The sequence below is a fragment of the Phascolarctos cinereus genome, unplaced genomic scaffold (genome assembly GCF_003287225.1).
Source record: "Phascolarctos cinereus isolate Bilbo 61053 unplaced genomic scaffold, phaCin_HiC Scaffold_5;HRSCAF=322, whole genome shotgun sequence".
In the NCBI taxonomy this organism is placed as follows: Eukaryota; Metazoa; Chordata; class Mammalia; order Diprotodontia; family Phascolarctidae; genus Phascolarctos; species Phascolarctos cinereus.
Window position 1 is genome coordinate 318,605,501 of NW_027555958.1, and position 27,448 is coordinate 318,632,948.

The 27,448-nt window shown below is 34.7% G+C and overlaps 1 protein-coding gene across 1 annotated transcript in view; it reads right to left on the minus strand.

Annotated features, from left to right (window-relative positions):
- BCAS3 (BCAS3 microtubule associated cell migration factor) overlaps positions 1–27,448 on the minus strand; it is a 766,782-nt gene that overhangs the window by 545,835 nt on the left and 193,499 nt on the right. The window contains 3 exon segments of the mRNA XM_078156106.1: positions 2,394–2,487; positions 23,174–23,242; positions 23,244–23,345. Of these exon segments, the coding sequence (XP_078012232.1) occupies positions 2,394–2,487; positions 23,174–23,242; positions 23,244–23,345 (265 nt within the window).

Consider the following 27,448-nt stretch of genomic DNA (forward strand, 5'->3'; position numbering starts at 1 on the left):
AGATCATATACCTCTCATGGTGTATGAGGGGGAAGAAATGTATTCTTAACCAAGCAAGAGAGAAAAAATTACTAAAGACAAAATAGCTAAATTTGATTATTTAAAACTGAAAAGCTTCTGAACAAAAAACATTAATGCAGCTAGAATAGGAAGGGAAGTGGTCAAATGGGGGGAAAAAATCTTTGCATCAAATTTCTCTGATAAGGGTTTGGTATACAAAATATATAAACAATTAAAAATATATATGACTAACAGCCATATCCCAATAGATAAATGGTCAAAGGATATAAACAAATATTTCTGAAAAGAACTGGAAAGCATTCACAACCACATGAAAAAATGCTCCAAATTACTGATAAGCAAAATACAAACCAAAACAACCCTGAGGTTTCACCTCATACTCTACAAATTGGCAAAAATAACAAGAAATGGTGACAGACAATCTGTTGATGGGGTTGTGGAAAGATAGGTAAACTAATGCATTGTTCGTGAAAGCTGTAAAAAGGAGCAACCATTATGGAAAGCAATTTCAAATTACATAAATAAAATGACTAAAATATCCATATACTTTCATCTGAACCAGAGACTCCAGTCCTGGGCTTATACTCAAAAGAAGTCATAAACAAGAAAAAAAGTCCCAATATACTCCAAAATATTTATAGCAGCATTTTTTTATAATATCTAACAATTGGAAACCAAGTAGGTGTCCCTCAATTGGAAAACAGATAAACTGTGGTACGTGGATGTAATGGAATATTACTGCACGGTAAGAAATGATGTGTGATTAATACAGAGAAGCATGGAAAGGTCTTTATGAATTAATGCAGAGTAAAGTTAGGAGAGTAAAGAAAACAATATTCACAGTAACTAAAACAATGTAAATGTAAAGAGCAACACAACAAAAAAAAAGTATATGTAACAAAATTATAAATATCAAGTGGGAAAAGTTATGAGAAAACATCATGGGAGACAGGAGTTTCATAGTCATTACACATTATGCATGTTTTAGAATTGTTTTTTCAATATTTCAATTAGTTGTGATGATTTTTTTTTCCATTCTTAAAAAACTCTATTAGTCATAAGGTCTTGGAGGGGGAGATAGATGTGATACTATGATGGTATAAAAAAAAAAAGAAAATATCAATAAAAACTTATTTTTAAAAATAAATTAGTATATTTTACTATTATATCTGAGTGCCAAACAGTTCACAAACAACTGGATAAATGCACAATACCATCAATATTCATGAAATAAAGGAGACTAAAAGGTTTAAAAACTTATATCCCCCTCTCACATATTCTGAGTTAGAAGAATTATTTATTCTAATTTGCTCCTCTAGGAGTTGTATTTCCCAGTTCACTGATGGTCAGAGGATATAAAAAGACAGTTCTGAAGGAAAGAAATCCAAGCTATCTAAAGCCATATTTTTAAAAATGCTCCAAATCACTAGTAATTGCAGAAATGAAAATGAAGTGATTCTGCAGTTCTACCATGCACCCATAAGAGTGCCAAAGACTTTTTAACCCCTCCCTCAAAAAAAATTTTTTTAAAGCAATGACAAATGATGGCTGGTCTATAGGAAAACAGACATAGTAATGCACTGTTGGTGTAACTGTGAATAAGTAGAACTATTCTGAGAAATAATTTAAAAGAATCCTAAGAAGTTACTAAACACTGCATACTTTTTAATCCTACTAGAACTATACCCTCAAAGAGAGAAGACCAATATAAACAAAACCATTGAAAGCATCTTTTTCTTTGGTGCAAAGGACTAAGGAGGTAACTTTCATTGGAATGCCTAAACAAACTATGGGCTATACATGGAAGGAATACTAATGTGCTGTAATTAATGCAAAGTAAAAAGAACAGAGCTAGAACAATTTATACTAGAATAAAAATATTGTAAAAATGGACAACTTTGAGACTGAAGAATGCTAATTGATGAAATGTCCAACCACAACTCCAGAGGACTATGAATAAAAAATACTACCTTCTTCTAACAGAGATATGCAGAATGAGACAAACATTTCAAGGCATGGTTTTATTGACTGTTACACAAGTGTTATATTGAAGCATATTTCTTATAAGGGTTTTGCTTTGCTTTACTTCACCTCACCCCTCAATGGAGGAGAAGTGGAGTGCAGAGAAAATAAATGCTTGCTAATAAGAAAAAAATCTAATGTAATAATGATAATAAATTGACAGGTTACCCTAGTGATGTATAACAATACATAAAAATAGTGGCAGGAAGTTGGATTAGGTGAGAGCAATTATTGACATGGTCTAAATCAGAATTCTGTATTAAAACAGGATTCCATTAAAGATAGAGAACATTCATGCTACCTAATCCAACTTTAGAAACTAACAAAGCAATGCCAGAAAATCTACTCACCACTTGTGTTAAAAGCCATACAGCAAACAGGCTTTTCATGGGCAGGGAAATGGGCCACAATGCCATTGCCATCAGAGTCGTCACTTACCAGCACCTACACAAAAGCATAGAAGACAAGTGAAATACTTCTTCAAAAATATAGGGGAGAGAATTATTTCACTTCATGGAGGATCCCACCTCAGCACATAATCAAAACTTGTGGACTCTGCTTGACATATCATTACTCTTGGAATAGAGAAATGGGAAAACATCATCATACACAATGCAGCTCAATCTGTTCACTGCAGGAAAAGGGTAGAGTTTTCAGCCTTTGAGTCATAAGGGGGTAAAAAAAGTTAGGGTTTTTTTATATAAATGGAGCACTTAATTGTGTTCTTTTTGCCTTCTTTTTTCTTGGATTTATAACTTGATTAAAGTTTTTAACAAAATACCACTACTTGTAAAACAGATGAAATATCCATACTTATAAGCTTAGAGCAGAATCTGGGATGAGGGAACTACTTCCCTGTTGTCTAAAGGACCCCAATCAATGTTTTAAGTAGTGATCTTGTGACTCTTGATCTCACAGATAGAAGAGATTAAGCAAATTACATTAATAACATAGATGGCTTCCAAGAAAAGAAACTAATATTGGCACTAATGATTTTGTCATTAGCCATAAAACTGTAAGAATGTAAGTATGTAAGAACATAATGTATGTAAGAAGTCAAGAAAAGAGTGTGCCCAAAATAATGAACAAAAAATAAAGAGAACACATTAAGTTGAGAAAATATACATCAGCAGTTCTTTTATTCTTCAAATGATTAAATCATAAATAAACATGAATCACAAGCATTATGTTTTCTTTCAATTTAAGAATATATCTGAAAGAATTACTTGGCTTGATACCTATACTCAATACAAAAAATAAAAGTGTACAATCATTTTTTTAATTTTCAAAAAATTATTCATTTACTATTACACATACTTAAAATATGGCCCTATCTCTCCCCTCCCAATATAAGAACAAAACAAAAATTTTTCATGATAAGCATGCATAATCCAGCAAAATGAATTTCCACACTAAGTATGCCTAAAAATTTTTGTTTTTCTGTAATTTAAGTTAATCACCACTAGCAGAGGAAGAGTAGCATATTTCATCTTTAGTCCTATAGATTTGTGACATATCATTGCATTGACTATAGTTCTAATATCTTTCAAAGAATGTTGATGTCATAATTGTTCACCTACTTCTGCTCACTTAGCACTGCACCAGAAACACAGTAAGTGCTTAGTAGTTTATTGACTAACGGATTGACTGCCTACTTTGTTTTCCACCAGTTCATAGAGCTCTTTCTAGTTTTCTCTAAAAATAACAATTTCAACATTTCTTATGGCATAATAATATTCCATTACATATTTATATGATAATTTGTTTAGCCATACCACAACAGGAGGATAGTCCATTCGTTTCTAATTTGGAGGAAAAACAAAAAGAACTACTATCAATATTTCTACACAAAGAGGTCCTTTTCCTCGTTCTTTGATTCCTGGGACTTATGATGAAAAATGCTATCCACCTCCACAGAAAGAAGTGATAAAGTCTGAATGCAGATCAAAGCATACTCTTTTTTTTAACTCTATTTTTCTTTGGGGTTTTTTTGTCTGTGTTTTCTTTCACAACATAACTAATATGGAAATATGTTTTGTATGACTGCACATGTATAAGCTATATCAAAATGCTTACTTTCTCAATGAGGGGAAAGAGAAAGGAGACAGAGATTTTGCAATTTAAAATTTTAAGAAATAAATGTTAAAAACTGTTTTTATACATAATTGAAAAAATATTTAAAAATAAGAGTATTCATGTTACCAATTCCCCTAAATACTCTTCCTCCTCCCAAAAAAGGTCTTCCTTTGTAACAAAGATAGCAACAAAAAAATCTATAATTTGTCTAAAAATATATATTTCATTCTCTACCTCTAGCCCATAAATGCTCAGAAAATCATCAGAATTTTCCCACATCTTCTCCAACATTTATCATTTTCCTGTTTTGTCATGTTGGCCAATCTGATAGGTGTGATATGGTACCTCAGAATTGTTCTGATTTGCATTTATCTCATCAATAGTGATTTAGAGCATTTTTTCATATGACTATAGATGGCTTTAATTTCTTCATCTGAGAACTGCCTGTTCTTATCCTTTGACCATTTATCAATTGGGGAATGACTTGTATTCTTATAAATTTGACTTAATTCTCTATACATTTTAGAAATGAGGCCCTTATCAGAGAGATTGGTTGTAAAAATTCTTTCCCAATTTTCTATTTTCCTTCTTATCTTGGTTGTATTGGCTTTGTTTGTGCAAAAACTTTCAAATTTAATGTAATCAAAGTTATCCATTTTGCATTGCATAAAATTCTCTATCTCCTGTTTGGTCATGAATTCTTCTGTTCTATTCCTTGCTCTCCCAGTTTGCTTCCAGTATCAGCCTTTATATCTAAATCATGAACTCATGGAAAACTAATGCATTGTTGGTGGAGTTGCAAAACTATCCAACCATTTTGGAGAGCAATTTGGAACTATGCCGCTATAAAAAAGTGCATAACCTTTGACTCAGCAATAGCACTTCTAGGACTATATCCCAGAGAGATCATACAAATGGGAAAAGGACCCACATGTACAAAAATATTCATAGCAGCTCTTTTTGTGGTGGCAAAGAATTGGAAATTGAGAGGATGCCCATCAATTGGGGAGTAGCTGAATAAGTTGTGGCACATCAACGTAATGAAATACTACTGTGCTATGAGAAATGATAAGCAAATGGACTTCAGAAAAACCTGAAAAGACTTGTATGGACTGATGCTGAGTGAAGTGAGCAAAACCAGGAGAACATCATACACGGTAACAGCCACGCTGTGCAATCACTAATATCGATAGACTTAACCCTTCTCAGCAATAAAAAGATCTAGGACACCTCCAAAGGTCTCATGATGGAAAATGTTATCCACATCCAAAGAAAGAACTATGGAGTTTGAATGCAGATCAAAGCATACCAGTTGCTATTTTTTTTCTTCTTTTGTGTTTTGTTTCCTCTTTCTGGTGGTTCCTCCTATTGGCTCTAATTCTCACCTACAATATCACTAATGCGAAAATATGTTTAATAAGAATATATACATATAGCCTATATCAGATTGCACACTGTCTTAGGGAGGGAAGTGAGGAGGGAGGGGGAGAAAAATTTAAAACTCAAACGCTTGTGGAAGTGATTGTTGATAATTCAAAATAAATTAATTAAAAATTTTAAAAAAGAAAACAATCACAATTTTTTAATATTTGGGATATACACACATTTTAATATAGGGGGAATATCATGCAATATAGTGATAAAATTTCTGCCAGCCTGCATAACAGCTTTCTTAGAATTTCTTATCAAATAGGAAGTTGTTTCCTGAGTAATTTATGCTTTCTGTTTTTACAAAACACTAGGTTATTAAGTTCCATTATTTCAGATTCTCTCTTTTGGAAACTCTTCCACTGATCTAATTTTGGGGGGGGGGGTTTAACCCGTACCAAATATTTTTAATGACTACTGCTTTATAATATATTTTGAGGTCTAAATGTGTTATTCCTCATTTGTTCCCAATATTTTCCATTATTTCCCTTGATATTTCAGATCTCTTGTACCTCCAAATGATTTCTTATTATCTTACTGAGTTCTGTAATGTATGTGATTGGTACTTGGTTTGGACCCGCAATAAATCTGTAAATTAGCTTTGGTAGTATTGTGATTTTTATCATATTGAAATGGCCCAGTCAAGTGTAATAAATATTGTTTCAACTCCTTAAATTAAATTTATTTCTTTAAGGAGCATGTTGTAGTTGAATCTATATAAATATTAAGTGTGCTTTGGTAAAAGGACCAACAAATACTTTATGCATGTTATTATTTTGAATGAGATACCCTTTTGTATTATTGTCTCTTAGATCTATTTGTTATTATTGTTTATTGTTATTGTTTGTCCTTTGATCTCAAAGAAGACCATGACATCAGCAAGGTGATGTCATGACTTGCAAGTGAATTGGATTTAGGTGAGGTAGAACTGTGCAAAGTCACCAACTTCACTTTCTCCTCTGGAGCCATCTGGGTCCAGTGGCAAGATATAGATCAGGATGACTGGATTTGTTATTATATAGAAATGCTGTTGTGGTAGTGATTGCTTTCTGTAGATTTATTTTGTAGCCTGCAACTTTGCTAAAGCTCTTATCTCAATCATTTTCTTTGTTGATTTCCTAGCATTCCTTTTTAAGTAAACCATCCTGTCACTGGCAAACAGATATAAGCTTTATCTCCTCTTTGACCATCTTTATGCCTTTAATTTCATTTTTATGTTTCATACTTCGCTAGCATTTCTTTTTTTTTTCCTTCAGTGAGGCAATCAGAGTTAAGTGACTTTCCCAGGGTCACACTGCTAATAAGTGTCAAGTACCTGAGTTCTGATTTCAACTCATTTGGTCCTCCTGACTCCACAGCCAACTAACATTTCTAAAACTATGACAAATAATAGTGAGAAGAAAAGGAATTCTTGCTTTTGTCTTGTATTTACTGGGAAAGTATCTATTGTACTGTCATTGTATAGGATGCTAGCTTTTGGCTATAAATATATTTTTATGATATTAGGAAGGGGAAAAAACCTTATCTTCCTCTCTGACATCCATTTCAGCTCTAAATCTAAAATGATGATGATGATAATTCACATTTACATAGTGCTTTAGGGTTCATAAAGTATTTAATACACATTATTCCATAACAGTGCTATGAAAGAGGTGTTACAGTTATCACCACTTTAAAGCTAAGCAAACTGAGCAGAGAATTTCTATGTTGTTCTGCCTTGCCTAGAGAAGAGGTAGCATGTAATAATAAGAAGCACACCAGCTCTGGAGTCAGAAAAACTGGGTACAAATCTGAGCTTTATTATTTATTTTTGTGTGACCTAAGGCAAGTCACTTACACTCTCATGGCCTCAACTGTAAAATGAAGGACTGGTAACACACCATGGAGGAAGTCTTTGTAGCTACACATTCATATTCCTCATGGCCCTATTTATCCACCGTGGACTTTTTAAAATCTAGATCATCTACTTCTCAGTAGCATTTGACATCTGAAAATATCTCCTCCTTTGGTTTGTGTGACAAGGAACTTTGATGGACTTACATCCATTTCTTAATTGTGGATATCTTTCTAGATCCTGTCCTTAGAAAGTCTTTTCACTCCTTTATAATTCCTTAGTGAACTCATCAATTCTTATGGCGACAATCATCAACTACTCCCCACATCCCTATTTCTCTCTGTCAGCAGTGGAAGAGAAGTGTCACTTTGGGCAAGTCACATCCTTTCTATTGGCTGCATTTTCCTTACCTTTAAAAAATAGGACTAGACTATATCAACCATATCGATAAGCATTTTTAAAGTACATCAAGCCAATCAACCCTTCATGTAGAAGATGATGATTCAGCCGAGTCATAAAAGAAACCAGAGATTCTAAGAAGCAGAAGTAAAAAGGGAAAACATTCTAGGCACCAATGAAAAAGCATGGAGTAGGGAGGCAATGTATCATATACAAGGAACAGCAAGAAGGTAAGTGGTCAGGTATAGGAAAACTGGAAATGTATGAAGGAGCCTGGTTATGCATAGTTTTAAATGCTATGCATAAAATTATGTAATTGATCCTACAGGTAATATGGAGCAACTGGAGACTACCAGGAGAGAAAGGGAGATGACTTGGTCAAATCTGTGTTTCAGGAAAATCATTTCAGCAACTGAATGGAGAATGAAATGGAGGAGAAAGAGCCTTGAAACCAAAGAGAAGACTACTACAGTAGTCTTAGGCGTGAGGGTGGCAGCTATGTGATTCAAAAGGAGACACAGAGTAAAGATATTGTAAAGACTGAAACAAGACTTGGCATGTGTGGGGTAAGTGTGACAGAGGAGTTGAGGAGTCTGGTTGACTGGGAGGATTGTAGTGCCCCACAAGAGTAGAAGAGAAGTTAGGAAGATGTGAGGGTTTGGGGAAAATGTAATGAATTCTGTTTTGGTCTTGTTTGGAGCAGATAAACAATTTGCAGACAGACATGGATAGATAGAGGCCATCAGTCAAAACCAGAAGTAGCTCTCCTGTATTCCTTTTTTTCCACTACTAAAATATTGACCATCATAAGAAGTAAATCAACTAGTAAAACATTATCTGAATCCATACAGAATGGGGTTCAAATCTCCTTCAATCTTTCAAACTTCCAAGCATAATAGATGAGCATAGTCATGCTGCAGCTCACAGAACAAATGATGGGAGCCATCTGCTTCTTGGAGTCTTTCCTGATAGGCTCTTCATGCAAGCTCCTGAATTCTTAAAAGTTCTTTCCTCAGTTCTGTAGTTATCACCAAAGAACAAACAGTATGGTAGGGTTCAGAACACTGATTTCTACTTTATAGAATAGTCTTCTTTCTCTCTCTACACCAACCATGGTTCAGCCACTTAACAATTTTATTTACTTGGGACACCTTCCACCCAGCTTTTACCAAAAGGCTTTTTAAATATCCAGCTTTTTAGATCTTCCTCACTAATCAGGACTCAAGAGTACTCATGGATAATGCCACTACTCTACGGTCTCATGTACAACCCTCTAGCAGATGTTCTATTGCAGACTCTTAAACTTTTGAAGAGTCATGAACTCCTTGGGCAGCCTTCTCAGAATGCTTTTAAATACATAAAATACAATGGGTAAGATGACAAAGGAAACCAATTATAATCAAATACAATCATCAAATTTTCTTTATTTACAACAAATTCATGGAATCCAGATTAAAATCACCACTCTAATAGTATTTTGAGAAATTAAGGCCTGTGGGAGTTCTCCTTTTCAACTGCAACCACTTCTAATTGATTCAGAATAAACGCGAGTGTTCCATGGTATTTTTCTTTTTTATCTCTATTGACTATTTTAGGAAGCTCTAAATCTATTTTCCTATGATTCCATGAGCTTATGATCTATAACTGTCCCCTATATATGAAGAATCCCTATTTGTACAGCATGAATATGTTAAGGAGTGATTCATCTCTTTACAAAAGGATTATCAACAAAATAATTATTTATAGTAAGCTTCCCAAGTACATTATAATTAGGGATAGCATGATATAGTGGAAAGAACCTTAAAGGCAGGAATCGGGTATACAGTCTAGGCTTTCTCACTGTCTTAGCATTAAGATCTTGGTGAATGAATTTGACCTCCCAGGACTCAGTTTCCTCATCTGTAACATGTACAAAAATACTTAAAGTAGCTCTTTCTGTGGTGGCAAAAAATTGGAAATTGAGGGGATGCCCATCAATTGAGGAATGGCTGAATAAGTTATGGTATATGAATGTAATGGAATACTGTTGTGCTATAAAAAATGACGAGCAGGATAGTTTCAGAAAAACCTAGAAAAACTTACATGAACTGATACAAAGTGAAATGAACAGAATCAAGAGAACATCATACATAGTAACAGCAACACTGTGAGAAGATCAACTATGAATGACTTAGCTCTTCTCAGCAACACAATGATCCAAGACAATTTCAAAGAACTCATAACAGAAAATGCTAACATCCAGAGAAAGAACTGATGGAGTCTGAATTCAGATAGGAGCATACTGTTTTCACTTTCTTTATTTTTTTTTTGTATTTTTTTCCTTTTGATATGCTTTTTCTTTCCTAACATAACTAATATGGAAATATGTTTCACATAATTGTACATATATAACACATCAAATTGCTTACCACTTTAGGAAGGAGGGAGGGAAGAGAGGGAAGGATAAAAACAACGGAATTCAGGGGCAGGTAAGTGGTGTAGTGGATAGAGAACCAGCCCTGGAGTCAGGAGAACCTGAGTTCAAATCCGGCCTCAGACATATAACACTCACTAGCTGTATAACTCTGGGCAAATCACTTAAGCCCCATTGCCTCACAAAAAAAAAAAAAGGAACTCATTGGAATTTTTAAAAGTAAATATTAAATTGAATAAATGAATATTAAAAATGGTCTTTTCATATAATTGGAAAAAATAAAATACTATATAAAAAGGCTTTTCCTCTCTCCATAGCTGTAAAAGTCATGTATCCACTTAGAAGTTATTGTGCTAAATATCTGGTGTGAAACATTGGGCTAAATTGAATTGCTATCAGATTGCTTTTGAGTTTTCCCAACGGGCCTTTCCCTAATAGTTAGAGTCTTTGGTTTGTCAAACACTATATTACTTTATAGAATTAATTCTGGACCTTGTGTATATACATAGTCATTTTGACTACTTGACTTTTCTGCTTTTTAATCAATATAAAACATTTTTGAGGATTATTACTGTATAATAAAATTTGAGGTTTTGTATTGCTAGGTGTTCTTCTTTCCAAGTTTCTTTGCTCATTGTTTTCCTTGAGATTCTTGAATTTCTCTTGCTTGACATGGATGTTATTATTTTTATCAAGCTCTATAAACAATAAATGATTAAGTACTTTGATTGGCACAATACAGCACTTAGTAGTTAAATTCAAGTTGGGTAGTATAGTCATTTTAACTATATTAGCACTGTCTAACCCTGAGTGGTAACTATCCCAATTTTACATCCATTTCTTTTTTTTTCCCTTAAAAAAAATTCATCCAAAAGTTTTATTGCAACATTGCCAATTCTATGTGTGTCAGGAGTTTGGTCACAAAAACAATGTTTCCAGGTGGCAGCTAGGTGGTGCAGTAGATAGAGCACAGGCCCTGGAGTCAGGAGGATCTGAGTTCAAATCTGCCCTCAGACACACTTACTAGCTGTGTGACACAGACACACACAAAAAAAGAAAAAATGAAAAATAGAGAAACTATACTGTATCAGCAATATTATTTAATATTGTTTTAGCCAAAAAAAACAAAAACAAATAGGCAACTCACTTAACCCCATTGCCTAGCCAAAAAAACCCCACAAAAACAAAACAAAAAGAATGTTTCCTTTAAGTGTATTCATGACCAACCATATTCTTTCCCTTTTTGTACAGAAACTGCCATTATGACTACTTTATTGAAAATGTCCACAGCACCACAAAACACATATGGTTGAACAGTTAACTCATATTGTTCTTCAACAAAGTATATTCAATGGAAAACAAAATTAGGCATTAATTATCATCCATTTCATTTAGGAAGAGATGTAGAATAAACACTGAGGTACTATAATGGTTTTATAACCTTTATGACACCTTGACTGGCACTCCATTAGGAATTTTCAATGTTTTCAATTTATAGTTTTACAAACATATATGATACTGTGCCAAAACCACAGGTTTATTAAATGTATGAATGCATAAGAACTTCAAGGGAACTGTAATCAAGTGCAAGTAAAGTCAACAAGAACTGATTAATTGCCTACTGTACTGCAGGTACTGTACTAAGTGCAAGGGAAGTACAAAGGTAAATACAGTCTCTGCTCTCAAGGAGTTCATAATCAAACTGTAATAATGAATTAAGTTTATGATCTGACCATTGGATATACTTTCAAGAATTAGCTTATCCTCTACAGTTCTCTAGGGGATGCATATAATTTGTTTTGACGAAAATGTAATGTGAAAACGTTCCTTGGGTTCTATTAAAATTACCAGGAAGAAAGAGTCTAATGGCACTCAATGGTAGGTTGCTTAAATTAATACTTTATGTTTCCAGGGAGAATATGATAGAAGATAAAAACTCTGAACATGTGGCATTATAGAAAACATATCTATAATCATTTACATGTAGAAACCAACTTCCCAAAAGATATGTAGATGCCCTCACCTCTCTCCATAGATCTGGATGTAAGAGAAATAGGAGAATCAAAACAAGGAGCAGTAGCAGAAGATACGTGTGTTTTGTAATTACATTCATATAATCATTTTTTGTCTCTTCTTAGGTGTAATCCCAAATATTTTATACATTCAGTAGAATTTTTAAATAGTTTTTTTTCTATCTTTTCCTGCTGGGTTTCATCGATAATATGCAAAAAGCTCCTAGTTTATTTTATATCCTGCAACTCTGCTGAAGTTAGTTAATTGTTTCATTTAAATTTTAAATTGAATCTCTTGATCCTCTAAGTCAGCCCTGTACAACCTGCCACTTATGACATGCCAAAGGATTTCCAGTCGCTGGAGAAAAATGCAGAGAAAAATGTAACATCCTTTGTATGTAGAGGAAACTTTTCGGCATGCTGCAAGCAGCCAGTGGGATGTAAATGGCCCATGGACCATAGGTTGTTGCAGGTCTGCTGTAAGTAAACCATCACATCATCTGGAAAAGGAGATTTTTTTTTCTCTTTGCCTATGCTTATTCTCTCTCTGTAGCATCTTTTCCTTTACCTGGAAGCTTTGTATTTTTACTATGACTGAGAATTTTCAAATTGAGTTTATTTTGAGGAAGCAATCAATGGACTGTTTCTTTTCACTTCGCCCTCTGCTTCTAATAGATCTAAACTGTTTTCAAATGGTACTATATTTCTTTTGCAATCCCTCAAAGCAAAAGGTTCTATTTCTTTTCACAAAATAAGCACTCAATAAATGTTAACAAACCTATACAGTGTTTTCTTTAAATTTTTTTTATATTTTTACACTGCTAGGTTTTTTTTAATGTGGACAAACAGAATAATTGAAAAGTTCATTCAACATCCATTTTCTGACAATTTAGATGCACACTTAAGAAGGCTAATTATTAACTGTTAGTTATTCAGTATAACTCCTTGTACAGGGACTCACAAAATTTACATTATGAATTAAAGAATGAGGCAGTTTTATTGGTTAATTCCTTTTAAGCAGAAAGAAATCATCATTATGGCATATTGTTAATTTGTATTTTGTGTTCAGACCTACCCCAACATTGTCAACTACCTTCATTTTGGATGAACAATTTTTCAAAAACATATACCATTTCGTATGGATGCTACCAATCGAGAGTAGTTGCCATCATATATCTGTGTATGAAGGACTGTTTCAATTTTATCTTTGCATACATAAAGAATACCAACACATACTAAGCGCTTAATAAGTGCTTACTGATTAAATGATTCGTATATGTAAAACACTACCCTATGTGCTCTAATTAAGAAAAAAAATTCCTTGGGGGCAGCTGGGTGGTGCAGTATACAGAGCAGCAGCCCTGGATTCAGGAGCACCTGAATTCAAACCCAAACTCAGACACATAACACTTACCAACTGTGTGACCCTGGGCAAGTCACTTAACCCCATTGCCCAACCAAAAAGAAAAACAAAAAAAGAAAAAAAAATTCCTTTTCATCACGAAAGTTATAATCAAGATGGGGAGATAAATTACATAACTATATCAAAAGACATAATTTTCATTCAAATATACAACCACTACATTTGCCCACACAAATATATGATGGAAGCAAAGGTGTTTGCTTAATGTAAGGGGTCATACTGAAATATATCTATTAAACAAACTAACCATATGAAGATTTAATTAGTTTCTCTAAAGATGCTAAAGGTATCCAGAAATTTCACGCAGGGGAGGAACTAAGATTTAAATCTATTTTATTGTATTAGAAAAACAGTGTAGAATCTGCTCCACTTTAGGCATAAATTTCTATGCACTGAGAGAAATACGGACAGTCTGGTACTTCAACCATAAACTTCAACTGAACAGCACATTCTGGATTGACTGAAAATATTACCAAAATCTGAATACACCCTGAAAAGACAAAAGTTTTCTGCAATTTTGAAAATAGTAACAATGATACCACATGGACTCAATATTCACAACAAACTTTCGTTCCATAAGAAGCCAACCGCTATTCTATCTTTTTAGATTAATGTAAAAATCATCACTTTAGAATATAATCCATTGAAAATTGGTATAGAGGAAGAACACAACACAAAAAAAGGAAAAGCTCTCAAATTCAGAATGCCTCTTAGTCACTTTTTCATTCCATAGAATGTTTCCATTAAGAATTTGCTATTGATTTTTGTACTCAGTTACAAAATCATTTGGGCCTACATAAATTTGCCTATCTTAAAGACTCATTGAGTTAACTTGAAATTGTTTAATTGCCCCTTCAAAAATAAAGAAATCTAGGGGCAGCTAGGTGGCACAATAGATAGAACACTATCTATCTATAAATCTTTAAGTGTTTAAATAAGTCACATGAGTAAGGTGAGGGACATGCCAAGATGATAATTACTGCATTACATACTTACTGATTGCAGAACCTCTCACCAAACGTCTGGAGATACTCCTAAATGCATTTCAAAGGAAATGCATTATCACAACTCAATTAGAAAAAGTTGTAGTCAAGAACTTTAATACAATACTTTTTCCCATCCTGAACTTTTCAAACCCTGGTCTGAGCACAGGCTTCTTAAAAATTTGTGTCCTACCATCATAAGCTGGATTGAAGATGGAGGCAGAGCAAGAGAGGTACAGGAAGAATTTTTTTTCATTTTATTTTAAAATGTACTGATGAATTTTGCTAATTTTCACCTTTTTCCTGTTTTTTTTTTAATAATATTTTTATGGGATTTCTGGGAGGGGAGAGATACTATATTAAAATATATCAATTAAACATTTTAAACCAAAATTTGAACCAAGAAAAGAGTACTAATCACCCGATTCTTATGAAGGCAAATGAAAGTTGCTAATATCTGCCATCCTTGGCATGTGAAAAAACATCCACAACGAACTCAACCATTAACTGTTTAAGATTCCATTTGTCCACCCCCAAAGGACAGAGAATAGAGTCAAAAGACAATTGGGTTATGAATCAGTAATTCTAGACAATTTAAGTCTTTTAAAATCCAAAGTAGGAACCCACTAAGGCATCCTCCTTTAATGGAGTTCTTAAGTTTAAAACTGGAAATAAGCTGCCTCCTTCTACTTCTAATTGCTTGAAATATATTTATTCTCTAATGATTTTCAGAGAAACTTTCACTGAAACCCAACTTCTGCAATGATGAAAAACATGCTCTATACTCTGAAAATAGAAGACATGAGGGAATCTAGAACTAATGTATGCAACAAAAAAGTTTTTCAACAATCAGAATTTGAAGACAAACTCTTTCTCTCATATCTTTACATGCACACACAAAAACATATAATACTTAATTATTAGTATATAGTGTTGTGGTAGACAGAGAACTGGATTTGGATTCTACAAGTTGCAAAATTTCTATATGCATCAGGCAACTAACTGCCTAGGATTTATGCACTAAGCTACAGACCAGCTGAAATCACAGATTCTACACATGTTTGGTTTGGCTTGTTACTACCCAGTTTAAAAATATGATGGAAGTATATTTTCTCATTATGATGGCTATGGGTGGGGATGACTGAAAAAGACACTAGTTGATGTGTGAGTTAGTTTTATTGAACTGCTATTATTATTATTATTATTATTATTATTATTATTATTATTATTACATGGCAGGGATTTCTCGGGAAAGGGAGGACTAAAGAGATATTCAGAAATGAAGGTGATGTCACTGTATATAAATATATATACATATATGCATACATGTATGTGTGTATATAAAATTTTAAGAAATAAAAACAACATATGAATCATGTCTTCAAAAACAAACTGAGGGGCAGATAGAGGGTGCAGTGGATACAGCACCGGCCCTGGAGTCAGGAGGACCTGAGTTCAAATTTGGTCTCAGACGCATAACACTCACTACCTGTGTGACTCTGGGTAAGTCACTTTAACCCCAACTGCCTCACCAAAAAAAAAAAAAGCTGAAAGGCAGGAACAAAAACAAGCTGAAAGGCCTTTCATGTTGACGTAGAAAGAACCTGGCAGCCAGCAAACCTGGGTCCTAGTCCCAGCTATATTACTACTCCCATTTCCTCCTCCTACCCAATAATAAAGAAAAACAAAACTCATGCAAAGCAAATTTTCATATCAAGAAAAAGAAAAAATGAAAGAAAAAAAGAAAAAGAAGGGAGGGAGGGGAGGGGAGGGGAGGGGAGGAGAGGAGAGGAGAGGAGAGGAGAGAAGAGGAGATGCTTCAATCTATTCTGTGAATATATCAGTTTTCTATCTTAAGGTAAACAGCATGTTTCATCATGAGTCCTCTAGAGTTATGGTAGGTCATTCTGTTGATCAGAGTTGCTAAGTTTTTCCTATCTTTACAATATTGCAGTTATTGTATAAATTGCTTAGTTCTGCTCCCTTCACCCTGCATCAGTTCATTTAAGTTTTCCCAAATCTTTTGAAACCATATCCTATAGCATTTCTTACATCACAGCAGCATTTCATCACCTTCATATATCAAAACTTATTTAGCCATTCCCCAATGGAAGGGTACTCCCTCAGTTTCTACTTCTTTGCCCCTATTACCTATCAGTAATTCAATAAGCATTTATTAAGTACCTATCATATAAGTGTTAAGTAAGTCTTTTTCTTCTGGTTTGATCTCTTTGGGATATGGACCAAGTAACAGTATTATTGGGTCAAAGGGTAAACAAAGTTTAAGAGCTTTTGGGGCATAATTCAAATTGTTTTCTAGACTAGGCCACCATTCCACCAACAGTACAACAAAGTACTTGTTTTCCCACAACCCTTTCTTCATTTGTCATTTTCCATTTCTGTCAATTTAACAAATCTGATGGGTGTGAGGAGGTATCTCAAAATTGTTTTAATTTGCATTTCTTCCACTTATTAGTGATATAAAACATTTTTTCATATAGCTATTGACAGCTTGGATTTCTTTTTCTGAACACTGCACATTCACGTCCTTTGACCATTTATCAATTAGGGAATGGCTCTTATGTCCTCTTCCTTCTACTGACCTACACTGGTATAGGCCCTTTTCACCTCACACCTAGCCCACTGCAATAGCTTTCTGGTTGGTATCACCGTATCTAATCTCTCCTCACTTCAATTAATCCCCCAATCTGCTGCCAAAATGAATTTCCCAAAGTACAGGTCAGGCCATGTCTCCACCTACTAAAGAAACTCCAGTTGCTTCAAGATCAAACATAAAATGCTCTATTTGGCATTTAAAGCACTCGACAATCTGTGTGTCTATCTCTTCTTACACTTTTAATTCTCCAGCAAACGTTGCCCTCTTGCTATTGCTGTCACAAGACCCTCCATCTCCTGGATCTCTGAGTTCTTATCTGCTGTCTGTCATGCCTGGAATGTTCTTTAGCTTCACCCCTGCCTGCTAGCTTCTCTGACTACCTTCAAGAATCAGCTCAAATGCCATCTTTGTCAAGACATCGATACCAATATCTTTCTATGCTCCACTTTCAAGTCCCATCACTGTGCTAGTGCCTTCCTTCTGAGACTATTTTCCATCTATTTTGTATACATCCTACACATACATAGTTTTTGTACAGGCTGTCTCCCCCATCAGAAGATGAGCTCCTTGAGGCAGGAATCATGTTTTTGCCTTTCTTTTATCCCCAGTGCTTTGCACAATGCCTGACATATAGTAAATGCTTAATAAAATATTTGTTGATTGACAACATCTTTTTAAGAGGAATTAGGTTCAATAAGTATTGCAGTTCCCCAGAGGCTAATTATAAAAGAGTAAGGTTATAGGAAGGTGGAACCAAAGTTCTACCCTCCTACAGAATAAAACATTGCCTTTAGTGTCAAGACCCTATGTAGAAGTTGGGCAACAGTGCACAAAATTAAAAGACTTCTGGCTTTGATTTGTTCATATCTACTGTTCAGATTAAGATGACATGACAGTACAGGCAGAGGTCAACGGAAGAAAGTAAGTAAACATTACCAGAAAATTATGAAAATGACACCTTCCCTTAACCTTGAGAGCAAGACAAAATTTAGCGTGTGGTAAGGAATAAGTCATGCAACTGTCCCCAAATGGAATATTTTTAAAAATTTAAACAAAAATAGAAGAGAAAACCTAACTTAGAAGAATTAAGGCCACAAGAATGCCACTATTGCTACACTTGCCCAGTTTCATTCAGGAATTAACCACAGACAGCCATGTTGACATACCCAAGTTGATTCTCCCTTCTCTTCTTTAACCCTTCTCCCTTCTCTCTCTGTGGTGATATTCAGTGTTTACTGAAGAATTTTTTACTATATGTATCTTACCTTATCAGACCTTATAACCAAACATCTTTTTCCCTCTTGTTTTGCAAATTTTCTTTTCTATATTTCCCACAGCTAGGTGTATTTTTCAAAATTTTGGAGGAAGAAGTGAATTTTCAATAAAATTGCTCTCTGGACATAGCTTACCCTTCACCACAGTTGCGCCATAACAATGCTACACTGCTGTAGCAATAGATAGGGATTGTCAGCATCTTCTTACTGATTGCCTCAAAACTGAGGCAGAATGAAAAAGGAGAGCTTGACCAAACTCACTATACAAGTGAGGCAGAAGCCACATAAGAATTTAGGAACCCACTTTCCTACTAGGTCTCCCAAACTCCAACATTGGTCAGATGCAGGAAGAAAAATGTTACATCTGCCAGAGCTGGTCGAGTATACAATATTGTTGATTTTCCTTATGTTACTGAACTATAGACATACAGAAAGTTGGTGAACTGGTAGCCCTTGTGCTGCACCTTTATTTTCTTCTATTTCTAACACAATAATCTTGATGCTGTATTTCACGTCAGCATGAATAAGAACCATGAAGCCAGGTGGTGAAAATACAGATGAGCTTGGGTTTCCTGCAGGTCATTGTGTCGTCACACAGGAAAGGGATGCTTTTTCAATATCCTCTCAATAGGTTTCACAAGCACTAAAAGAGAGGTAATTCCATATAACAACAACTAAGCCCTTTTGGGGAGGATCCACAGAATCACTTCTCATCCTGTCTGAACTGCCAGGACATCAGCACCACCAGACAGCAAAATATAATTTTCCAAAAGACCAGTCTCTACTCACCACTTAACTGAGCACACTGAGCCAATGAGCAAGCATTATCGGTTTGACTGTATTAAAGTTCAACAGAACACCATAATTGATGCAAGATGGATAAGCCAGTCTTTGTCATCTGAATAGAGACTGACAAAACACCTAGGGGATCACTAAACTTGTTATCAAAAGCAGCATTTATTTTATGGCTAAGGGGTGGCTTACATTTTTTATCCTCCCAAAATATATTTTTCTTCATTTTGAGAGAGATCAAGACTGTTGACCAGTAGTCAAAAGTAAATATGACAGCAATTATAACAATCCTTAATGGCAAATTAACACCACTTAACTTAACCAAGTCTAGAAATACTTTTTATATAAAACATGAAAGTAACACCAAAAAAAATGTGTACAAATTCAATCAAACTGTTTTTGTCCTTAATGCAGTTACTAAAGAAAGATCACATAATCATAAAATCAAACAAATCAGATTAGCATCAGAAAGACGACAAATCAGATTTTATAACTCTCTACTGCAAACATGAAAATATCTTTATTAAAGGCTTGTTGGATTTAAACAGCAAAAACCAAGGCATTGTCAGGTTCAGTTCCCAAGATGTATGAGGAAGAAAAAAACATTATAGCTAAGGTCAAACATCAGTGGAAAGGGGCTAAAAGTGATAAATCTACAACATTAACTACTGCACTCCTTTTAATAGAATCCAGCATAAACTCAAAACAGCCTTGCGCTCAGACTGAACTATTTATCTGAGACAAAAATGTCTTCTTGACAAAAAACAGATTCCCTTCAATAAAAGAAAGGCAGACAAAATTATGCTCTGAGGGAATCCTGTGCTTTTTTTAAAACAAAGAATTATTCTGTAATACATGTAGATATAAAACTAATATTGCCCAAACACCTTCAAAAATGTATGGCGACAGAATGAAAATAACACAACATTTTAGAACATACATCATTAACCACGGATGAAATGGCATTACCTTTTTCTAAATGAGAATTACACATGGGATAATTTGCTGATGTTGAACATCGTTTAGTTTTTGGCATTTGAAGAGCTAACATTGCTATGATTCCTACTTCATGATAAGCATCTTTATTTGGTTCAATTGCTATCAATTCCTGACTAAATGGAAATGAACCTTTGAAATGGCAGAGGTCTACAGTTCTTCCTTCTCTCCTTTCCCCTCAAAACTCCACCTCCTCTACCAAATCCCAGAGAATTCCTCTTTAACGTAATAAAAAGTTAATAAGGAACAGGGAAAAATCCAATCACATTTGAAAACACAAAAAGGCCAAAATGCTATACTTTGACACAGTAACTCTTTTTCCGTTTTCTTCCTATATTGGTCTACACTTCAGATAATATATGAGAGTACTTAATTAATATGCCATTTTTCACCTTTCTGTTTCATCAAAAACATTAAAAATCAAATTTTCCACTTTTAAATGACCACCTATCTCTCTGTCAACAAATGTTAGATGTTTAACAGACTTATTTGTAGTCACAAAACTGCCTAGTGTTGAGAGGTCATTACTAGAAACTAAATGTGGGTGGCCTAGTGATGAATTAATTAAGAATCAAGAATCAAAGGTCAAAAGCAAATATTTTTTCTTTAAAACTCACAAACCACTTAAAGTTTATGTATTTAATTCCAATTTTTAAAAGCGGAACATCTGTATAGCTTTATTTCTATCCATTTCAGCTAATTAACAGGTCTAAATAAATAGCCATTAAGGCCAACTGAAAAGTTTGCTAACACTTCATTAAAAGGAAGTTTAAACAAGCACATGAGCCTTGTTAACATATTTTGGTTTACCACAAAGTTACTTGGGGTTCGGGAAAATTATTTTTATTCTGTTTTAAAATAAAATATGACAGCCAGATCCACTGGCTCAGAATTCTGAAGCCTTTCTCTTTTCACTAGACTATAGTTCAAACTTTCTCAAAGTGCCACTGTTTGTTAATGCAGGAACTCACTCCTAAGCAGCTGCCATATGCCATATTTCACCAAGATGTCTACCACAATATACTAAAAGCATATTTTCCCAAGGAACATTTGATATTTTGGGCTAATACTTTAAAGCCCCTGATACTTTCTAAATGATATTTTCTGAAGAAAGAAATGAACATATGCATGGCATAAAGCTAAAACAATTTTAATTCCATCAATACTGAATTCTTATCTCACACAATGAGTTAATTTTATATATTATTTTAATAGAAACATTCACAACCTGATGGGAAGGAAAAATGAATTTTTTTCTTTACTTGCAGAATCATTTTAGAAACATTAAATTTAAATTATTGATACATAAAAATTAATTCTCCATTGTATTTAAAAATCTTATTTATTATGCTCACGTTTATTCAGTCTCTTACTTGCAAAATGAAAAATGAAATAAGATCAGACTTAAGCTTTGAAGATATTCAACTGCCATGACCTTAGAAAGCATAATGCTAAATGAAGTCACAAAAATTATACCCATATATTTATTTCTAGGGGCAATATTATTTTTAAATAATGACTATCTTGGATCCCAGTGTTTAGCCTAAGATATTTTTAGAATTGAAGAGAAATAAACATTTTAACTTTCTAACAATGGTTGGTATTATTCATCGTATGGACATATCACATGGACAAAGCCAATGTTATTCTCTAACACAGAACCAAAAAGCAAAACAAAACAAAACAAAACCCCACATACAGGTCTGTTTGCTCCTGGTGACTTGTGCTTTAAAAAATAAAAATCTAGGCAATAGAAATGAAATTATTTATCTCATGTTTCAAATTTCTGCTAAAAAATCAATTTCAAGTTAAATATTAGGAAAGACAAATATAAAGGTTTCATGAAACCCTACAAAAGTCATAATTTTTCATTTTTGCCTTTAAGTAAGAAAATAAAACATGTTCTCATAAATTGTGGAAAGGAAGAAAATATCTCAGATCCCTAAACTCATCTAACTTGACACTAGTGTAGTTTGGGAAAAAAAATGGATTTATAATGCTATCATTTCCAAAATAAAATAGGACCTAAAGTTATGCCACTGATTCTGAAATGCTAAACTCTTTTTCTGCTCCTATATTTATATTATATTTAAATAAGGAAACTCAACTTCCAGCACACTTTTGCACAAGTTTGCAATCCAATTTTTTCAATAAGTAAACAGCAAATAATAGAAAATATTTGTAAAACAATACTAAGCAAAGAAAAGGCCAATTCCAAGGCCAAAATATAACATTTGAATCACTTAATCGTTTTACTCATCTTTCTTATAGAGAATTCTAAATGTGAGGTTGGGACAGGTTTCTAAATTCATTTAGAAGGTTTCCTTTTTTTCTTCCTAAAACAAATGGATTACCAGAAACAGGATTTATAGCTGTTTTCAACATGCCAAGCACCACCCTTGTCCACTCAAATTTATTTCACAAATATTCTAGCTCACTCAAGTTACAATGGACTCCTAATTATTCCTTCATTACACCATATCAAACAGTTCACCAAGATTCTAAATCCCAGTCAGAGTTTGTTGCTACACTCTGCATTAATAACTGTAATCAGAGCAACACCACCACGGGTCAGCATAAATCATTGTCAATGCTGAGCAAGTGTGAGAAAAGCACAACTGACAGTTCACACTCGATGTTGTCAAAATGTCATGTAAATGAGCATTAAGGGCTGTATACATGTTGGCTCAGCTGGATCCTCAATGACGCTTCACCACGCAGGCAGCAGAGCGGACATGCAGATGCTGCTGACCTGGCAGACACAAAGACACTCCCCACTGCGATGAAGCAAGATAAAAAGCAAGGCAAACCCTGCAAGAAGCAGAAATCCAGGAAAAAAAAATTTAATGTCTGCTTGCCACATGCACCAGAGCCTCTTCTTACCTGCCCTTCTCCAACTGTCTCCGTGTCGATAACTGTGATAATTCCTGGGACCAGAGGACTTCGGCGAGTTATTGCTATGGATGGCAACATCCTCCTCAGTTACACCTGAAGGCAGTGTACCAGTCAGCTGGGTAACCACTTTCCCAACCATTGTCAGTCCAGTTTTCAGGGTCTATAGCAATGAAAATTAAAAAGGATGACATTTGGATTTCTCATGCAAATGACCACTACATGGTCCTACACTATTTCTTCTCACAGATTTGAAGTAGCCTCCAAAAATCCCACAAGCTACTTTTTTTCATGACTTTAATAAAAAAAGAAATCTCATTAAGGCTGATCCAGTGCCTTTTAACATGATTTTCAGATTTAGTAAATTGGGGGAGTATGAAAGCAAAGGTTGATAAATGTTCTCTCAGCTGACAGAGAATGAGGGGCAGGGGGGCACGCAGAGAGAAGATAGAAAAAACCAGGAAATTATTTTTCTCCCTTGAGAGTACATTACACACACAGAAGATTTAGAGTTGGAAAGGCACCTTCAAGATCCTTTAGTCTAATGTTCTAATTTTACAAACTGAGGCCTAGAGAGAATTGACATCAATAGTAAAAGATCCAGTGACTCCAAATCCAGCAATTTTTCAACTATGTCATAACATCACACTACCTTCCAATATACAATGTTGTCTCAGTATGAATGTGACATGTTCTAAATACATAGTATGTTTGTTTTAACAAACACACATACACACACAGAGATACACACATAATTCTTTTCTCCTTCCTTAAAATACACACTTTCAAAGAAATATCCTAATTAAAAAAACATGAACAGCATGATATGCCACTTTCTTGTTGAAATATTCTACTCATAATTCTGTCCTTTAGTTTAAATCAGGTCAAATTACATTGGTAATTCTGCCAAGCAGTTGGGCCTGTTCTTTTCAACATAGCTAAAATTTACTGTGTTTTGTAATACTGTATCTTAACCACTAAGATCTGGCACAATGAACATACCATCTCCCACTAAAATGCTAATAACTGGTAAATGGAGTATTACAAAAAATTAGCCTTGAAGCTCCTACCCTACATGACAGCAGAAAATACTTCAATTTATTTCAAAAACGCTATTATGGTTACATATCATAAGATATTTTCAAAGATTATGAAATAATCCTTTTCTACTTAAAGCAAACATATAAACAACTAAAGCTTGATGTACACAATGTCTTAGACAATAAATTAGAATCTATTCTATTCACATGGAACACTCATTAGAGGGATACAGGATGTTTACAAACAAGCTACAATATACAGAATGGTAAGTAACTTGTAAAACATTAAGAAGATGATCAGAAGTGTTTAAGAACTGGAATATAGGCTAGGACTCATCTCTGTCGCCAACCCAGCAAAACAAGTTTCTTTTATAAAGGCACTCCATTTTTATTACTACTTGTGATTCACATTTGGTTGAATGTGCAAGCAGGCCACTTGTCCTAGGATGGATCCAGAATCACTCATACCTTATAAGAATGGATAGGAAGCCAGATAGTCAATTCTCAATTGTCTTTTAGATTTATAGAAGGGGGGAAGGGGACAACTAAAGAACCATAATACTGCGTCCTAATAAATACTTAACTAAAATGACCAGCAAAGCTGTCTGCTGAATTCAAATACAAAGGCAGAGTTAGCAGCAGACTGAAACCCAGGAAAAGCCACAAATCAATTGTAACTGTTTTGTTTAGTGCTAAAAACTCAAACTGCAGTGATTAGAAAACACATTAGTGTTCATCAATTAGCAGCCAAACGTTTGTTTCAATAATTCATAAGAAATGACTTACACAGAGTCTGTTAGTGTGCTGTCAGGAAAGCCTCTGAAGGAGCAACAGAATTAGGCGCCACACAGTATTGACGGCAAAGGCCAGCCAGGAAGCGTGATTAACCTCTGAGATGCCTGGGCTGATGTACTTACTCCATTAATGCTAATGGAGGTGCTCCCACTTACACGGAGGAGCCATTCCTTTATCAAAGGAATGCCTCTTGGTTTTAAAGTCTTTAGTTGTATAACCTCCCCATTTGCCCCTGAGCTTCTTGTTTCATGCTCTCATGCCAACGAATGGGAATATAATTAAACAAGTGAAGCACACAAGAGGCAAAGTCATGCACCAATGTAAAGCGCCAGATGCTAAGAGAGGTTAATACGCATGACGGACAGGCCTCCTTTGGAGTAGAAAGAGGGCTGAGTGGAGCATCTCACAAGTCCACAGTTCGTTCTACTTGAGGGGCATTTGCAGTTTCAAAGAAAAGAAATACCATAGTTGATTCAAAGTATTGCTCTATCAATAAGTGGCCTTCTTTTCACAGGCTGTTGTGATTAAAAAGTTATGAGGTCACAAGGGACCAAACCCTTGCTCTCAGCTCACCATCAGTGAACGGTCTCCAAGGATCCACTTAAGAAGAAGCTTGATACACTCTGTCTCAACTCATCAACTTTGAGAAGACAAAATAAAAACACTATTTGGGAAGTGTAGAATCGGGAAAGGGTGGCAGTTATGAGAGAAACTCACTTGTCTTTAGTCATAGGATTTGGACCTGGAAGAAACCTTTAAGATTATCGAGTACAAACTCCTTTTTTTACGGTGATAGAAAGTGAGGTAGAGAGATGGGAAGTGACTTGCCTAAGGGCAGCCACATGCTGAATTGAACAAGCCAGGATCCAAAGCTGGTTCCTCAAATGCCAGGCTCTTCTCTATACTACACTAGCTCTCCTATTTCATGCTGCCTTCTTCCATAAGGAGTTTTCTTGCTTACTTCTATAGAAAGTTGGTGGCTATGTTTCAGAATCAAGCAAAGTATATTTCCAATATTATGTGAGTATTCAGAGACCTCTGGGCACTACTTTTAAGAAATACACAATCTAAAAATATTTAATAGTTTGCACATATTATGCTGGGAAGTCTCAGTCCCCCAGATAGCAAACTAATGGCATTTACTTCTTGGCTTGTAAAGCTAATGATGGCTACACCTTCAAAGCACAATGGAAATCATGGGAAGGCCTAGCAGTCAGAAAAAAAAATCCTCTCTTCCAAGTCTGTACAAGAGATAACAATAAGATAAAAACAGGGTAAGCTGGTTTTCACAAGCATTTACAGAAAAAAAACAACCTAGTTTGATCATGATAAATTAAATTAAACTGAGGTCTGCTCAAAAACTGAGGAACTTAAATAGAAATATTAGAGACACTTCTCCAACATCTGTCTTTGACAAGACTGTGAAAGCCCAGAACAAACTCTGTGAGAAATAAGGACAGTAAGAAGGCACTTTAATCCATTATGACATCAGTGAAACACTCTCATGGTCTTTAAGCTCTCCTGTCACAAGCACACTTGCAAAACTTTCCTGGTCATCCTTAACCTTCCCCATGCTATATCAGTTATCTTTCTAGCCATTAGTGTTAATAGCCTTCATCTCACATAACCTGTTAGTTGTCATTAAGAAGTTATCAGGTAACAAGAGAAAACAGACACGTTTTTTACCAAATCAAGGGTTAAAGACACTGAAGGAAGAATCAACTATGACAGTTATGAAGTGAACAGAAAACCTAGATCAAAGTTTTACAAGAAAGATTAACCAGGTCAAAGAAAAAGCAAAAATGATTCTTATTCGGAGTAAGGAAATTAAGAGGCCAAACTGTGTTGTTTCTTTTAATATAAGCCAACTAATAACAAAAATTCAAAAAATTATCTAAAAAATATAAAGGAAAGTAATTTCATGTACAATTTAGAAAATGAAGGGGGAAGAAACCTGCCTCCTAAACTGACAACTTCCCAAATCAGTGTATACTTCTTAAGCAAGAATTTTTTCCCAAAGAGTTCCAAATATATTTCCATATATTTATTCCCTACCCCAACCTGGTCCCAAACTCCCATCTCTTCTAAAACTTCTCTAGTTTGGGCAAAAGCATCAATATCCTTTCAGTCTCTCAAGTTAATAATCTCAGTATGATCTCTCCTCCCTTCTATCAGTCACTGTACATATACAATTAGAAACCAAATCTTGTCATTTCTTACTTCTATATATCTCTTTCATCCCGCCTCTTTTCTCTACTGAAAACTTTAGTACAAGACCGTATCACACCTCACCTGGGTTACTGTGAAGACCTCCTAACTGATCTCCTTCAGACTCTCCTCTCCCAAATTCATCATTAACATAGCTGCCAAAGTAACTCTCCTTAGGCAAAGAAATGATTTTGTTATTGCCCTACTCAGTTAATTCCAGTGA